General features: G+C 38.9%; 1 protein-coding gene across 3 annotated transcripts; it reads right to left on the minus strand.

The window, feature by feature from the left end:
- Positions 1-41: 41 nt before the first annotated feature.
- UFSP2 (UFM1 specific peptidase 2) lies at positions 42-14,778 on the minus strand. 3 transcript variants are annotated; one of them, XM_053975002.1, is made up of 12 exons: positions 14,673-14,778; positions 12,516-12,594; positions 10,589-10,769; positions 10,440-10,506; positions 9,971-10,125; positions 8,978-9,170; positions 7,355-7,501; positions 6,727-6,891; positions 5,312-5,436; positions 3,662-3,738; positions 1,838-1,962; positions 42-504 (listed from the first exon to the last, which is right to left on the minus strand). In XM_053975002.1, exons 2-12 carry the CDS (start codon positions 12,577-12,579, stop codon positions 418-420), a joined length of 1,386 nt encoding a protein of 461 aa, XP_053830977.1. In that variant the 5' UTR covers positions 12,580-12,594; positions 14,673-14,778; the 3' UTR covers positions 42-417. The 3 variants fall into 3 exon arrangements, with proteins under 3 accessions (XP_053830977.1, XP_053830975.1, XP_053830976.1); XM_053975000.1 differs by having other exon boundaries at positions 9,971-10,128; XM_053975001.1 differs by having other exon boundaries at positions 9,971-10,128; positions 14,669-14,778.
- Between the last annotated feature and the right edge of the window lie 2,639 nt (positions 14,779-17,417).

Genomic DNA, 17,417 nt, shown 5'->3' on the forward strand with positions numbered 1-17,417 from the left:
CAAGGCCTTTGAACAGATTCATAATGGACAAGACAGCTGGCTAAGTGGAACTTGAAACACAGAGGACATTTTATCTTTTTTTCATGAAAGAATTCCATAAAACAAACAGATTTGGCATTTAATCTAAAAAGATTCTAGCAGAAGAGGAAATACTATATATACCTAAAATGATGCTATGGAAAAGTACAGAGTATTTGTTGCCTAATAAATGCATTTGTAAGGAATACAGTTCAAAGCAGGTAACTTGTTTCTAGAGGTTTCATTAAAAAAAATAGTTTCTTAATTTAATTAATTCAGCCAAAATTTCTATTTCAACTGGGTTTTGATTGACTTAAAGCATTATTTTGATAAATAACAGGACAGTTTTATCTAGATCAGCTACTATTCTGTCTCAGCGCGTTCAGCGTAAGAGTGAATTTAAATAGCCTTTGGTCGTTGAGGTAGGCACAGATTATAATAGGCGTCCTTGTTCCAAAACTCCGGGCCCTTCCATCCACACCAGCCCTGTCCAAGGAAAAGCAAGATAGCTTTTAAATCTTACTTTGAATTCTGTTTTTCCTGTCTACTACTATTGAGTCTATTCTTATTTTACTAATCATACTAATCTAAGCTGTATGAATTATTTTCAAATGTCTATAGAATGCAATGACAATTTTCAGAAAGTTCTCTACATGCCTGGAAAAACATTAATGGAAACCACATTACAAAAAGACTCACTCCCCCTTCCTCCTTCCCCAGCTTAATTCTTAGAAAGTATCATCTTGTCCCTGTCCCCACCTCCCCACTACCTTCTGCTGCTCCAGAGAAGCTGATGTTATTCTGAAATGCCATCATTCTCACAGTTTCCCGTAGTTCCTCCCTAGACACTATTGATGAGTAAAGTGGGTTCTGCATTTATTTTATCCTCCTGGACCACTGAACCATTCTTACAGCTAGTAGCTGTAACAGCCTTTGGTTCTACAAATTCTTTGGAAATTGTTTCTTCCTGTGTTCATTTCAAGCTTTGATCATTATAGGCCAGTAAAATGTTTCTTAAACAGCTCCTTTTTTTTTTGTTTGTTGGGTTTTTGTTTGTTTGGATTTATTTGTTGGTTTGGTTTTTTGTCTGTTTGGTTGTTTTTTGTTGGGCCTACACAAAGGTATCAAAGATTAGAAATAAAAGTTACTATTTGCAACTTAATATAAAAACAGAGAAGACATTGATTACCTAGCACTTACAGGGTGATTCAGCTGTTTTAAGAGTTTACATTTCTGACACTGTATTTGCTGGTTTGTAATGTGCTGTGTCATCCCTTTTAGTGGCTTTAAATGTGGAAATGACATTACATACCTCTGAGCACTTTGTAGTTTTTCCACATTTTCAAAACAATTCAGTACCTGCCCTCTGATCATTGCTAAAAGCCTGATCTGAGAATGGTTAGTGTTGGATTTTTAAAAGTATTTTTAAAATTTAAAATAAATTATCTTCTCTGTTTCATTTAGAACATTGTACAGCCTAAACAGAATTTTCTGTTTTATTCAAAATACAAAGCACATTGTATAAACTCCTAGGTAAAAGGGGAGATGGGTGAATTCATATAAATTAAAGAACATTGCTCTATAGTATAATAACTTGATGTAGTTTCTGATCGGATATACCTCCAAAGACACTAAGTTGCAGAAACTGACAATACTTGGCATATTGCAGTAAGCAGATGAACTGGGGTCAGTGCTTCTTCCATAAGGAATGGAGAAACCATAAAATGGCCACATTGTATTTGGCTGGACATTATTTGGTTAATGCCAAAATACATGTATATACATAAATGTGTGAGTGTATACGTGCATTAAGCCTCACCTTCTCCAAAATAACATGTAGATCTTCTCCTCCAGTGTAATGTGGGTCTAGAATCAAGTATTTAATGTACCCTGTAGTCTCATTCCAAGCCACTCCTAATATCGTGTGAGCCAAAACACCTCCACCTAAAATAGGAGAAACATAGATAGCTGATTTTTTTTTCATTGGGATTGATTTAATGTGCAAGGGTTAAATAAAAGTACATCAACACCTTCTATTAATGGATTAGCTTGTATCAAGATGATTCTGAAAGTGTCTAACATAAGATTCTTCACATTATTAAACAATGTCTCTTTAATACATATAAGAAAGTTTAGTTGTAGTAACTAAAGTAAGTGGAGAATGTATTTTCCAAATTTTTTCCAAGTCAGCAAGGCAGGTTAAATCCTCAGCACTTCTACCAGATGATGTCAAGAAATATTTCAAACATCCATTTTACACTTTTTCTTTAAAGAAACCTAATTGTATGAAAGAAATCTACAAAATTTCATGGTTGTAAAAGGACTAAAATTAGAAGAGGAATCAGAATTCCTGGATGAGGTTTATCTACTGTTTTCTACTATGTTACATCAATGAATATTAGGGGCAGAATAGTAAATTCTGATTTCCTTTTCCCCAGCCTGCAAACAGGAAAAGGGGATATTTTGATGAGATAGGCACAGGTCAACTCTTGTATGTTTCTTTCAGATAACATGCCATACTTTACTTCCCCGTGATACTGTAGTAATAACTCCACACAGCACATAGGGACTGCAAAATCCCTGGAAGAATACAAGCAAAAACAATCCCCAAACCCCACCCTCAAAAGCCCATCTCCAGCCCTCCAATGACAAGAAGAATTAAACCAACCTACAAGAGAGCATTAGAGGGAAGGGTAAGTTACAGACTAAGATTTTTCAATATAGGATTCTACATTCTTGAAATTCAGACAAAAAGGCTGCCAAAAGGCCAATAATATTTAACAGAATCATAGCATGGTTTGGGTTGTAAGGGACTTTAAGTATCACCTAGTTCCAATCCCCCTGCCATGGGCAGGTCACCTCCCACTAGACCAGGTGCTCAAAGCTCCATTGAACCTGGCCTTGAGCCTTGGGCCATCCCGCTGGTCTTGGGGCATCCACAGCTTCTCTGGGCAGCAATTCTGGTGTCTCAAAGGGAAACATTTCTTCCTAATATCTAATCTAAACCATCACCACACCAAAGTCTGGACTTCTGGCACCTCTGTTTTGAGAAAGTTACACTGCATTATGGAATGACAAATACAGACTGAAAAATTGCTTTAATTAATGTTTTTAAAGTTGAAAATAATATCAATATTACTGATTTGTAACATGGAACATAGCATGGAAAAAATAGTTCAATTAATATCACAGTATTTTTACAAATGGCACTTCTTATCGTACCAATATTTCAGATTATTAAAACTGGACTTAAAGCAAATTTGGATAATACCCTTCTCTTCCAAGCCAGATAAACAGTATTCTTCTCTGAGGGGAAGTTTTGGGGAACTCTCTGAACTTCTGCTCCTGTAGAGAATGGAAGTCAGCCCAAGTTCTGACTTAATAGGAATTTATAAAACACCCTTTAGACTGACTTTTGTTACTATGTTTAATACTAAGCTTGAAAGAAATACTAAATAAAAAGATACCAACCAGACTAAACTGTAGCATTTTCGAGGCTACCTTGGGAAAACCGTAATTTTTAATTAATCTATAGTTTTGATTAACTCATTTACAGTAAATTGAATGGGTTCTAATTGAAATGAAATTCAGCACAGGGAGGCCATACACTTTCATTAGCATTCTTCAATATTCAAGCACTTACCAATCATAATCGGAGTTCCCTCAGTCTTGAAATGATTAGCAAGCTCTCTTCCCTGCAATGCTAGTTCAGAACCCTGGCTAGGTAAGAAAAACAACAAGAGATTTGTCATTCTCACTAGGCTTACTTCTCTAATTATCCATGATACTTGTTCACTGCATAGATAACCGATTAGAAAGTCACTTGGATTATTCCTGTGTAAACTGCCTGAGAAAATCTGAAAAACATTTTTTAACACAAGGTCTATTTGCTAGGCAAGGAAATTAATACAGACATTTTTTAGTATCTTGTCTTTCTATTTCTTTAATAGTGGCTAATCTTTGTAAAACCCAGTGAAAGTCTGTGTGCCTAATTCCCAAGTAGAGAGAATGGATTAAATGCAGACAGAATACAAAACTGGGAAATGGTGCATTTATTATAAAGGATCCAGTACTGGTGTTGCTGGTGCAGCTGTGAAGTCTTATTTCCATAAAGAATTAGAGATGCTAGCTGGAAATAAGCCCAAGACAAAAATGTTTTCCACTACCAGTGACCAGCTGAAAAAGCTGCATGATTGTTTCTTCTTCCCGGTATGGTAGTGATGTTTTTTTTGTAACACTGAGAAAAACTGGTGCTCCCTTGTAGCAGCACTATGAGCAATTCTACCCAGTTCAGAAAGGAGTGTATTCTATATTCTCAAATGCAGGAATAAAAATCTTCCTACTGGCAGGGCCTGTCATAGTTGCTATAAATAATAGGTGGATCATCTGCAAGTACAAGCTCTGGAACAAAAAATAGATTAAAATATTGAAGACCTGAACTATTTTCCTACCATTAAGGATCCTCATCATTATGCTCTTTTAGAATATCTACAGTGTGAATTTACTCCAAAAAAACATAACACATGAAAAGTATTTTGGTTTGTATTTTCATACATAGTGTATGTTCTTAATTTCACGATTGTATTTATTAAATGTTCAGGGTTTTATTAGTCTGCTTAGTGTTTCCTAAATGATAAAAAATATGGTCATTTTTCTTCTGATAAATGCTAAAGACTATCCTTCTTGTCCCAAATATCCTGATAGGGTCCTTCATTGTGTATGAGAGCATCAAGTTGTCAGAATGGAAACAAATTCCTTGCTTTATTTGTCACACAAATGCAAAAAGGGGAACATTATTTTCCAGACTTTTCAACAACTTTCCTCAATCCTAAACTCACAAGTTAGGTCTGCGGCTGCAGTAATAATCTATTTGTCAGAGTACATTCATTCTGTCTGGACATCAGACTGTGTGCCTGCATCAAAAATTGTGGTGCAAAGGAATAGGCTGAATTCCGTATCAGTTTGCATATCATAAAGCAATTTATAGATTAAGCAAACTCAATGGGAGCCACATTTCTTGTGGAAGCATTTGACCATAGCTTTATAAAACCAGGCAATTTGCATATTATTAAGCAATTTACAGCAAATGGAAACTGGAACCCCAAGCTCCCAAGAAATTTAACACCACCTTCACCTGTAAGCACTTAGCACAACTAAAGTTAGGAACAGAGGATTAATTATACCTCTTATTTAATTATATCTCTTCTCCCATGTACTGTGATCATGATTTGCATTTTAAGGCATTCAGTCTTTTTAGCAATTACCAAGCTACTAAACAGGTAGTGATTCTTACCTGACAAATAATATTTTGGATGTTATTCCAAAAAGCTGATTCAAAACAAGCTGTACCTCAATCGAACCAATCCATTGCCGTGACCCAACAAATGCTGCAGGCTTGTCTCCAGCATCAACCAGTGCCTTCCCAACATCATAATGAGGAAGAAACCCAAATATCAACAACATATAGTAGGGAATTCCACCATGTTGTGTGAACAAAGTTACTTTAGCACATATAGCACATATAGGCATGTGTTTTGAACCTAGCTGTTTAAAAGCAGACCAGTGAATGCTGAATTCGTTCACTGCAGTTCTGTTTTGGAAATGTCCCTTTGAGCAGTAATGCAGAACTGTGTCCATGAGCAGAGACTACAATCCCAGGTCCACAGGCTGGGAGGGGGACCACTGAGCTCTTTAATAATAGAGTGCATCATTTGTACACTGCAGAAGCCACTTCACAGACTGGAAAGCTTGGATTTCTATTCAAAGCACTCAGGAAAGGATCCATAAAATAGTGCTCTAGAAGAGGCTACTGATCCATGTCAAAGGTTATGGTTTATTTTAAACTCTTCCTCATTCTGAGGTTTATATGTTACATTCAGCACTGGAGAGAGACCTTTTCTGCTCAGGACACAAAGCCCAAAGGTTTTCTGAGGGCTACTGCCCTCTTTTAGATGCTTAAATATGATACAGGCATGCACAGATTTCAATAGCATTCAGGTGTGGATTGAGAAATGTTCAGGAAATGTGGTTTTATCTTTAGTGTTCAAATCCCTGCTACATATAATAAATGTTTTTTCATGGAATGAATTAAACTTTACTAAAAATGTTCAGTAAATAACTGTAACATGAAGAATTATATTTAGAAGACAGAAGGTAACTGCAGTATTCCTTGACAGGCATACCCAAGTATGGGTATTAGCTACAAGCCTACAGTTTTAATTCAGTACTGTTAACAAAAATGAACATATTCAGGTATGCATTTAAATTCGAAATAGAGAAAGAAGTGAAAGAGAGTTCAAAAATCAGGAAAAGTGTACTACTGTCAAAGGGAAAGTTGCAGAAGTTGTCAGTAAATTCCTGTGTAGCATCTGGGAACTAATCCAGCTGTCACTGAATAAGACAGCCAGTTTTAAAACTGATTTTAGCATGACACATTGGGTTCTTTGTTCTTTTCATTTGACAAAACCACTGAAAATGTCATATCACAGCTCCTAATAGAACATTAATCCAAGGAAACATTTAAAAGATTATTTTAATGTATCTTATTTGTATGGATAATGTCACCCAACACAAACATTTTAGAAACACTAGTCCAATTTAAGGGACAAAAAATATCTTCTAAATGTACGAATTTGATATTTTAAAAATAACCTACACAAACCTTTCTAGACAAATATGCATAAAATAAACTCCTTCAATGTTCTGTACCTGTTGAATTTCCTTGTGTGTTGGTATAGGTCTATCCATGTAGCCTTGGTGCTTGAACCAAGAGCAGATTGTCTGCAAAGACCGATAGGCACAGCCCCAGCCACTGTCATTGATGCGGTCCTGCATATAGTGGTGGTAACTGTATACACCTTGTACTAAATAAACCTGCACAGGAGGGGAGAACACACAGACATCTGGTCACACATGCATCAGTTTTCCCAGAAGTCATATCACCTGGCACTTGCACTGTAAAGTTTCAGTTGGGGACTGCAAATCTTTGGAAGATTCAAAGGGTCATTATTCACACATGATTAACTCCACCTCATTTTGTCTCCTAAACTCTGTTCATAGTTTTAGTTTCTTGTCCTGGTTCTGAGAAACTTTTTAGAATACATGCTAAAAACATTGACATTTTTTTTCCCAAGAAAATCCAATTTCTTTGGGACAAATACAACAAATTAAAGCAATGCCATTTTGTGCAGAGGAGCCCTTTTGCTTAAAAGATCAAGCTAATTATTTCACTTTCTCATCTGCACATCATTGATTATCTAATTAATTCTTTCAAAAAAAAAAAATCTCAATTAAAATAAAAAGGTACTTTCTGCAAAATGTTTCAATTTAAACTTACCATACCAGACTCCATGCCAGGTGAACTAAGATGTAAATGTGGATTTCTGAGATATCCATCTTTATATGGTTCATCTGGAAAATGATAAGCATTTGCTCTCTTGAAATACGGTCTGTCACAAGGCAGATTGTATAACCCATGCAATTCCTACATGCAAGTTCAAATAAAAATAAGAAACACAATTCAAATTTTGGATTAAAAGAAAGACCACATTGTAAGCAGCAATAAAAATATAATTTTAATAGCATAGTTTAGCAAATTATTAAAATAGGCTTAATCAAACATTCAGCAGGTATGTTTACTACCAGACCTTATCTCTCCAGGGAAGCTCATGCAGGCTTACCTGCCATCTAAAGGGCCCACTACTTTATGCAGTCTTGTTACATAACACCTGCTGCTGGGGCCCCACTGAAAATACCAGGAGTAACAAGTTTGTTATGAAAGCATGATAAAATACACTATAATAGAAGAGGATTACAGTTTTATCTACACAGTAATGTAGATACACACACCAAATTATAATCTTAACTGATATTGCAGCATACAAATAACACATACTGAGACAAAGTAAAGATATTTGGCTTACGGTTCAATCAGATTCAGTCTATTTAAAATCTCTTAAGCTCTGTTTGCCACACAGCAGCCACATTTAAAGAGATAAATTGTCTTATTTCACAGAGCTTAAGAGTGAAAGGCATGATGAGATCATGTAGGATAATGTGTATAACACAGGTAATACATTTCAGGCAGATGACCCAGCACTGAACCCAGCTACAGGAGCTGCAGTAACACTTCCTATCAGTGGGTTAGAGCGAACAGCAGACAGAGAGTAGGAAACACAGGCAGTGCCACCAGTGCCTGAGGCCTCTGCAAACACAAGGCTAGACTGGGTTTTATATACCCAGTAATGCGTCACACAGAAAAAGTCCCCTCAGCTTCTCCACCTCTAAGCTGCAGAATATTCTTTCCCTGCTCTCAGTACCTGAAATTGTGTGACCGAGACTGATACCAGTCTCAATTTGAAACGACTGCCATATCTCAACATTCTTCCACCTCATCCATATTCTTTTTTCTAGATGTACCAACCCAAAGGCAAAAACAAGCCGAAAACTAGCTAAGCCTGGTGAACTGTGAGCTACAAAAAGCAGCCTCCTCCAAACAGAAAAAAACCTCACAACACCACTAAACCCCAAGAAAGAAACCAAACCAAACAAAACCCCCAATACTAACCCTTTCAGGACATGTGTTAAAAGCTGAATGTAGTAAGACACCAAAAGTAAACTGATGTTCTACCATAGAAGAATAAAAAAAAGGAGAAATTCAAAGAATACTGTACTGGAAGTATAATTTAGAGAAAATATTTATCAACCAAATTTTATGTACTTTTAAAGTTTCTGTTATTCCCTCACAAAAATGAGATCTGGCACATTCTACAAAATAACTTCTAATAAATCAAGTTTCCACATTCAGTATACTGCTTTGGTTATAATAAAAATGAATCTAAAATACAGCAGCATCTGCTAGTATTTGTTCTACACTGACTAAATAGAAAGCCTTAATACTGCTTCAATTACAGTAATTAAAAATAAAAGATCTGGTCCTGTTACTGTTTGTTAGCCTTACCTTTCTGTAACTTTCCAACTGATCATCTGAAATACCCGTAGGATATGAGACTGTTACAAGTTGATTTTTTCCTGGTAACATGAAATGAAATTGTTCTGGTACCACAATTGATGTTCCTTTCACATATTTCATGATGCATCTTTCCATGTCAGTTAATTGCCCATGAATTGCTTTCACTAGGAGATTTTGTACCCTGCAAAGTACAAGGGAGAATATTTCAAAAGTAGAGCAGTGATTGTGAATCATTTTTTCTCACAGCTGTGCGTTATACAATACCTAAATGCATGTCTGACCTGGTCAGATGACTGCACTACAATGCTTCTGCTCCCACAGGAAAAGGCACAGCCCAACTGTCCCTTACTCAAAGCTTGTCTGCACACAGAAACGAGTCCCTAGTGATTCAATCCTCCCAAATGTGGCTACCTTGCTCTCATATCAGAAACACAATCAGTATGAGCATTTGCCAAAATGAAAATTAAATACATGACTAAATGTTTTCTTTTTTTGCATTTTATCCACTCCATTTAGTGTCGTTCAGAGTCAAATCCTATGGAAAAAATGCAAGGAAAAAATACATAGGCAGACTCAAATGTTTTCCATCTGTACCTACCCAGCTGCACCCCCAAATGTAGGGCTGAGATTACAAAGACTCATCAAATACACCCCAACTCTCACTTTTATATACTTCATATACAAAAATTTCTAGAACATTTTCCTGACTTTCTCAATTCTTTGCTAAGCAATGGTTATGAGTTATCAAATCTGTCAGACATTGATAAACTGAATTTTTTATAGACAGAAAAAGGATCATGTCTCAAGATTACTGAAGTTAACAGCTGTCTACATGAGCTTTTATTATTTACACAGTTAAAATTACATCACAAAAATACTACATGCTTTTCATTAAACTGGTGAATGATATCGTTTTACTTCATTATTTCAAGAAAAAGTAGAAATGAAGCTGAAAAATTGCAAGTCCAGGATAACACTTACTTTCCCCATGGTTCTTCTGGAGAAACAGATACAACAACATCAACTGGTAATGTCATATTTATGTAGTGGTGTTCTTTCTTTTCCCTTTCAATGACTGGAGCCATAGCAGCTAATGAAGACGTCATTTCCAACATGAGGTCTACATTGATTATCTGCTGCTGCAGAGAATAAAGACACCAATATTACATCTCCAACTACACATGAACCAAGAAGGCAAAAGTGAGATTGCAGGTATTTGGTATCAAACTCAGTAATGAAATACTTGGGTTAGAAAAAAGCCGATAATGTTAAAGACAAACTTCTATGTGCTGATCTACCATAGGTGGATTTCTTCATTTATGTTGAGTCTCAATGACTTTAAAAGCATTCTTTAAAGTCATGTAAATGCCTAAGTGTGTACAGAAAAGCCTAGGGAGGGCAAGTCTAAAAATTTTTAAATTATAATTTTTCTTATAGATTAGGAACGTACCATATCCTGTAACTTTTTATCCTTTTTTTTGCCAAGCTTTCGTTTGGTCTCATCATCTTGATCAAATCTGAATTATCAACAGAAAGAGAAATTTCTGTAAGATGAAATTAATCTGTTAACCATCCCCCCCAGTTTTTAAATATACTTACTGTATAAATCGTCTTATCTCCTTACATGCAGACTCATCAGTCAGCTCTGGAACTGTGGTCATACCATTGTTAGGCCACACATACACTGAACTGTGGCAAATTCTGAATACAAGAACCTCTGAGGACAGTTTGTTTTCAAGATCACTGAAAACATATCCTAATGCCTTTTTTGTTGATGCCTCTGAAACACAGTAAGGATATAATTAGCTTAGAAAATTCCCTCACCATTTTTTGTAGCTGTTGGGCACAAATTTAATAACATTTTTTGACTTGGAATAAAAATGCAAGTGCTGTTATGATCAGAAAAATGACTGGGTAAACAAAACTGAGGTAAGATTTCACTTAGCAGATCTGTCTCAAACATTCACCCTCAGCTCCCTGAACAAAGGTGTACTGTTTCTCTCAGATGCTGTCAAACATACAGAAGAATATTCTACTACTTACCACATCTAATAAGTCTTAACCAAGCCTACGGCTGCAAACAAACTTCAATGTACAACTTTTATGTATATTTAGGCTTTTGAAAAAATCCTGAAAATACTCAATCTGAATCACTCGCATGTTTCTGACCTCATATTACTGTTCATAAATACAAACCAAAACCAGACTAAATCTTTGTAAAAGCAGGGCCTACATTCCAGCTGAGGACCAAATTTTGGCCAACATAAACCTGCAAGCCACAGTCTGGTTTGCCTGAAACTTTATTGCTGGTATGCACAGTTGCCTTTCAGAGCTTGTAAGGTGTTTTACCCACACCTTGCAACCTGAACCAATAATGGATATGACACTGTTGGATATGACAGAGTAACTGGCACATTAGCCATATTTTTTTGCTTACTTTAAGGGTTAAAAAACATTACTTTGAATACAGAACTAACAAGCTATCAAAGACTATGCATGTCTCTGATGTATTAACTTAAATTTGGTCACTATTAGATAACTTTTGTACTAGAAATCTGTAAAAATTACATTATTAGAAAAGTCATAGGAAAATTGCTCCAAAAGAAAAAGCTTACTGCCCTTCAAATGGAACAGTGTGCCATATTTACTTGTGCCATGCACTTGTACAATTCAACCACCACTCTGCTTCACCGTGGTTACAATTCACTACACCATAGACAAAGTCAAATAAATAACCCTTCTCTGAGAATGCAACTCACAAAATGCTGTTTTGGATTAGGTCGATCTATTCAACACTTCTGCTCCACATCACGAATTCAAATAAGCCCAAGTTCCTTATCAAGGTTCACTAGATGGAATTCAGTGCTTCTGCTAGAGCCAGATCCCTTTAAAATGCAGAATGACCAAGAGATGAGCTAAAAACAGCCTCCTTTTCCATCCTGCCTTATGACACCTCAATGGCCCCTGAGAGCCCTGAGCAGGCCTTCTGAGGAGAATGTCACTTAATGTAACAATGGGGGACTACAGCAGTCCCTTAATGCTTTATGGACTAGTCCCTTGCTATCACAGGGAATTGCAGTAGCTAATCCTCCGTAAATTCAGTTGAGTGCCTGTTCCCCTTCTCTATTTCTCTGGAAAGACTGGACCAAAGTCTCAAAATTGTACTAATAATACAGTCCAATTATAACAAAATTCATTGCCTTAAAGTTATTCTCCGTTTGCTTAGAATTTTGGAGTCAACTTCAGCTTCAAGCTGAAAAGTGATCCCAATAACATATCCACAAGTAAGAAGTATATGCAAATAAAATTAGTTTAAAATGTCCATGTAAAGTTTATTTCTAATTAAAACAAAAACATAGGATGGAAAAAGAGTGTCAGAAAATTTATGGAGGTAAAGAATAATATTTACAAGTTTGTGAAGAAGCACTTAACACCTGGTAAAATGCCAAGAAAATAAATATAATAAATAGTTTCTTACTAAAAGTTAATATAAGTATTAAGAAATCAATTAGTCTTATAGACACACCATCAGTAGTTGCAAGCTGAAATGCAAGATCCAAGCCTCCTCTTATTCTGAAGAGTATATCCATAGCTTCTAGAATTATCTAAGGAGAAAAAAGAAGCAACAAAAATGAACAGCCATTTCAACATGCCCTCTCTCAAGCCACAACTGACTGCTGTTATACCACAGTGTGCAAAAACACCAGCAAATACTGCAGCTGCTCGGGTTACACAAGGCCAGTGAATAAACAGGGAAGTGTGAGTGGTACAGCAGTACACAGTTGCTGCAACCAGCACCTCAATTACACCTGGAAATGCATTTCCTACCTTGACAAAAAAAGCCATAATTCTATACTTATACCATCTAGAAATACTTTAGGTAAAATCTCATTGTTTCAATCCAAATGTCATGTTTCCCATACATTCATATATATATATAAAATATACATTCTTCCAGCTCAAGTAAAGCAAGGACAGAACTGAGCAGAAAGGTAATTAGACACATCTGTAAGTATGCATTTCTTTATTTGGAATACACAGTTTCAGGGAAATGAGAAAAAGCAAAGGGTGGGGGTATGTGTGTGACATACACAACCTCTAGAACTAAGGCTGAGTTTCACATCTGACAGGGAGAGCGGCTTATGCCACCACAGAGACCAGCCAGCTGTTTCTTCTCCCTTCCAAGTCCCTGCTCTGCGTCCTCCTAACTACTCACTGCAGACATTTTAACACGAACTTCACCAGAGAGCTCATGCAGATGGAAAAACACCCTTCTATTTAGAGAGGACTTTTCCAGACAGATCAATCCCCAGTCAAGTTCAGTGTGCCAGACAAAAACAGATGTGGCAGTACAGAGAGGAACAAAAGATGACAGATGAGTGTAGGTACTGCTCACTGCAACATTCCACAGAAAAAAAAAAGCTTAAACTGCTCAAAAAAAGCCCTACCAAGCACCTATAAAAATAATTATACTAGGACCCTTTGGAAAGACTTACTGCACAACTGTTTGCTTACAAAGAATGAGACACTTCCACGTGCAATGCCATTGCTACTCATGAAATAAAAAACCCACAACATAGGAATAATTTTCTTTCCATTAAATGCATTCTTAAGAGAAATGAGCAAAATAAGCATGACAGTTAAAATATAATAATCTACTACAATTTATCTGCTGGTGAAGGATTTTCATGTTTCAGTGATTCTGGAGTGCCAAGAAACAGTTTGGTTCCTGAAGCATAATTTTAGACAACACAGTTATCTGCATTAATAGGGTCTTGGAGTGTGGGACCCACAAAAGTGCCAACCAGAATGTGAAAAAATGTTTGCCTGGGTTTATGTAAACGTTTTTTATTTGAATTATTACTATGCAAGAATAAGGTTCATGAATAAAAAGAAAAGCTCTGCAAAAGGAGCCACTTTTGATAGTGGCTCATCATGGACATCACAGCATGGGTGAAGCTGGAAAGGACCGCAGCGGGTCACAGAATTACAGAACCGTCTGAGTTGGAAGGGAGCCACAAGGACAATGAGTGCAACGCTTAAGTGAATGGCCCATAACGGGGATCAAAACCACAACCTTGGTGTTAGGGCAATGTGGTCCAACCTCCTTGCTCAAGCAGGGTTATCCTAGAACACATTGCACAGGATCGTGTCCAGACAGTTCCTGAGTATCTCCACTGAGGGAGACTCCACACTCCCTCTGGACAATATGTTCCAGTGCTGTCACTGCACAGTAAAGAAGCTCTTTCTCGTGTTCAGGTGAAACTTCCTGGGCATCGGGTTCTGCCCGAGGCCTCTTGTCCTATTGCTTGGCACCACCGAGAAGAGCCTTGCATCATTATGATGACCTCTTCCAAAAAATCCGTGACTAAAGCCAGGCAAGCTGAGTCTCCAAGGGCGATGGAGAATGGCAGGGGCTATAGGAAGGCGTCAGTGCGGGAGGCGCAACTGCCCCCTGTGTGACACAACCTGGGCCTTGCAGAAAGGGGATCGAGGGGTCTCCGCACCTCCCCCCGAGGTGCCCCTGGGGCTGGAGGCCCAAACGCGACGGCCGAGCACCCAGCCTGCAGCGGGGACAGCAGCCCGCCCTGCCCCGCCCGGCCCGGCTCCGCCGCTAGCTCGTCCCGGGCGGGGGCGCTCCCCTTCCCGCTGAGGAAGGACACCCACCCACATACCTACCTACCTAGTCTTGCACCCATCCATCCATTCCCCGGGGATGGCGAGAGGGGGCCGGGGCGGGGCGGGGCGGGCTCACCCCGTCCGTCAGCGCCGCCGCGGGGGCCGGGCCCGGCCGCATCCTGGCGGCGCACGCGCGCTGCTGCCCGCGCCCCGCCTCTCCCGGCCGGGGGTCCGGGCCCGAGAGCTTCCCGTCCGGCGGGGCGGGAGGGGCCGCGCTGCCGCGGGATTTCCCCCAGAATCCCGCACCTGCCCTGCCCTGCCCTGCGGTGCTGCCGTGCCTGTCGGCTGCCGGCACGCTGCGGGGAGTGCGCGGGTCTGAGCGTTCTCTCCGTGGGCAGCCATGACTGAGCTCAACCCAGTGTGTCTGGGATCAGCGGCCTGCTGCCAAACGGTGGTAGTATTTCCTCGTCATTTCTACAAATCCATCGGGAGACGCTCCGCAATCCCGCTGGCCCGGCTGCCTCGCGTTACTGCTCCTTCCAGGCCAGGCTCGTCCACATCGGCCCTCGCACTTCCTCAGGCACATCGGCATGCTGAGGTCCAAAGGTCGTCCCCATGAATCCCTTGATAAATGCTCTGTGCGTTAATATGTAGAATTTAACTCCAGGTCTTTTCATTTCGGATAAATTAATTCTGCCCTCCTCACAAATAATGCTAAGTAGCTTCAAACAGCGAACCCTTAAACCGGTTTCCAAGGGTCAGTTTTCTGTCATCTCGGGTTGTTTCTTTCTTGTCGCCTGCCCTTTGGTTCCTTACCTGATGTCAAGATCTCCCAGCAGTTGAAAGAACAGCACTGAGGTTGCCTGATAAAGTGATGGTGCCACACAGTGTGAACCAACATGTTTCAAAACCACTCCCCCAAAACAACCAAAAAATGGTGAGCTTTTTAAAACTTAGGCATGCTGTCTGTTCCACATGCTAAGCACAAGTAAAATATGGCTCACCCTTCCATTGTACACAAGGTTCCAGCATATTACTTTTCATAATAAAATGTATAAAATCTAAATAGATGTGTTTCCAGTGCTGTGCTGCTGCAGGTTTTCTATTCTGCATCTGCATGGCAGACAGGTCTGATGTGTGATATCCATCTCAGAGCTTTCTGTTGGAAATTGCGGTGGTTTCACCCCAGACAGCAGCCAAGTCCCACGGAGCCACTCGCTCAGTCCTCCACCAGCAGGACTGGGGAAAGAATCGGGGGTAAAAGCCAGAAAACTCACGGGCTGAGATAAAGACAGTTTAACAGGGAAAGCAAAAGCCACACACGCAAACAAAGCGAAACAAGGAATGAATTCCCTGCTTTCCAGGGGCAGGCAGGTGTTCAGCCATCCAAAGGAGAGCAGGGCCCCATCACACGTAACAGTGACTTAGGAGGACAAAGCCATCACTCCAAACATCCCCCACTTTAGATACTGAGCATGATGCCATAGGGTCTGGAACATCCCTTTGGTCAGTTGGGGTCACCTGTCCTGGCTGTGTCTCCTCCCAGTCTCCCACACACCCCCAGTCTGCTCCCCAGTGTGGCAGTACCAAAAGTGAAAAAGGCCTTGGCTCTGTAGATATTGTTTACCGGTTTTGGATGGTTTTTTTAGACATCTGGCAGTATCCCACACAAGTTCTAACACTCAGGATTTGACCTTCATTTTTCATTTGGTGATCTTAAGCAAGAACATAATCATGACCAAACAGTTCCAGTTGAAAGCACAGTAATACTTTTATGTTGTCAGAAAAATGGGACCACATTATCCTGGGTGCTATATAAACCCCCCATTGTTCCTTTTCTTGTCTAAGTTCATAAATCTAAGAAAACTTGCAAATTTGCTTGTACTGATTTTATTTATCCTGTATATTTTCACCATATATAGTGAAAAATGGCAGTCAGAGGACATTTTTCGTCTAGGGTAAGAAAAAGATATGAAGAAATAATTAAGCTGCCTGCAGTTGAGACAAATTCAGAGTCAAAGCTAAGCATTCAGTGCAGAAAATGAAAACAGAACAGGAGGTGGGATAGTTTCCATTGGGAATAAAAATGGAAAAAAAAAGAGGAAAAGGATGAAACAGATGGGAATAAATATCTGTGAAGGCATAAGAAATAAAGCCTGGAGCTTGTATGGGGAATGTATAAGAATACACTTCATTAGTTGATTAGTGTCATTATTTCTTAAAATCTAAATGGATAATATTCCATTCCACAGAGCATTTAATCTTGATAAAGGTTTTTTTTTTTTAAGATGCTAAATTTATGCCATTCCCTTTAGACTAAACTTTAATTTCACTTTTAAATGGGTTTATGATGCATAAATATCTATTCAGTGACTCCAGATAACTAATACAGTAACACCCCTTAATCTGTCACTTTCCAGCTCTTCAGTTTGGAGCTCTGTCATCAGTCATTTAGTACTATGCTCTGCTAACCACTATTTTCCATTTGTTATGTTCTTTACCCTTGACTTACTTGACTGACATTGATTAATCTGAGGAAGATGATGAGAGCAAGGAAAATGCAACTATTTCAAAAAATGCTTACACACTTATTACTGTGCTGGGTGGTTGGCTTCATAGATGAAGCACCTGAGATCTTTCAGAATGGAAATCTATACAGAAAAGTTTGCTTCTAGAAAGTCAGGCTTGTCAGGCTGACAGTACTGGTGATCCCATGGTTCCCATGGGGAGCTCCAGGCTTCCTATCCTTCCCGCTATAAATGCTTTTCCTGAACATATAGGTTACATGTACTTCCTAAGCTACATTTTC

Source organism: Vidua macroura, chromosome 4, assembly GCF_024509145.1.
Source record: "Vidua macroura isolate BioBank_ID:100142 chromosome 4, ASM2450914v1, whole genome shotgun sequence".
Lineage (NCBI taxonomy): Eukaryota > Metazoa > Chordata > Aves > Passeriformes > Viduidae > Vidua > Vidua macroura.

What these genes read in the sequence shown, in the direction of transcription:
- UFSP2 (XM_053975000.1), bottom strand. Translation starts at nt 12,579, where the DNA reads ATGGATATACTCTTCAGAATAAGAGGAGGCTTGGATCTTGCATTTCAG. An exon ending in TCAGCTTGCAACTACTGATG is followed by an intron (nt 10,770 to 12,515) that starts GTGTGTCTATAA and finishes ACTGTGTTTCAG; the next exon opens with AGGCATCAACAAAAAAGGCA. An exon ending in CTGGCATGGAGTCTGGTATG is followed by an intron (nt 6,892 to 7,354) that starts GTAAGTTTAAAT and finishes CCTCCTGTGCAG; the next exon opens with GTTTATTTAGTACAAGGTGT.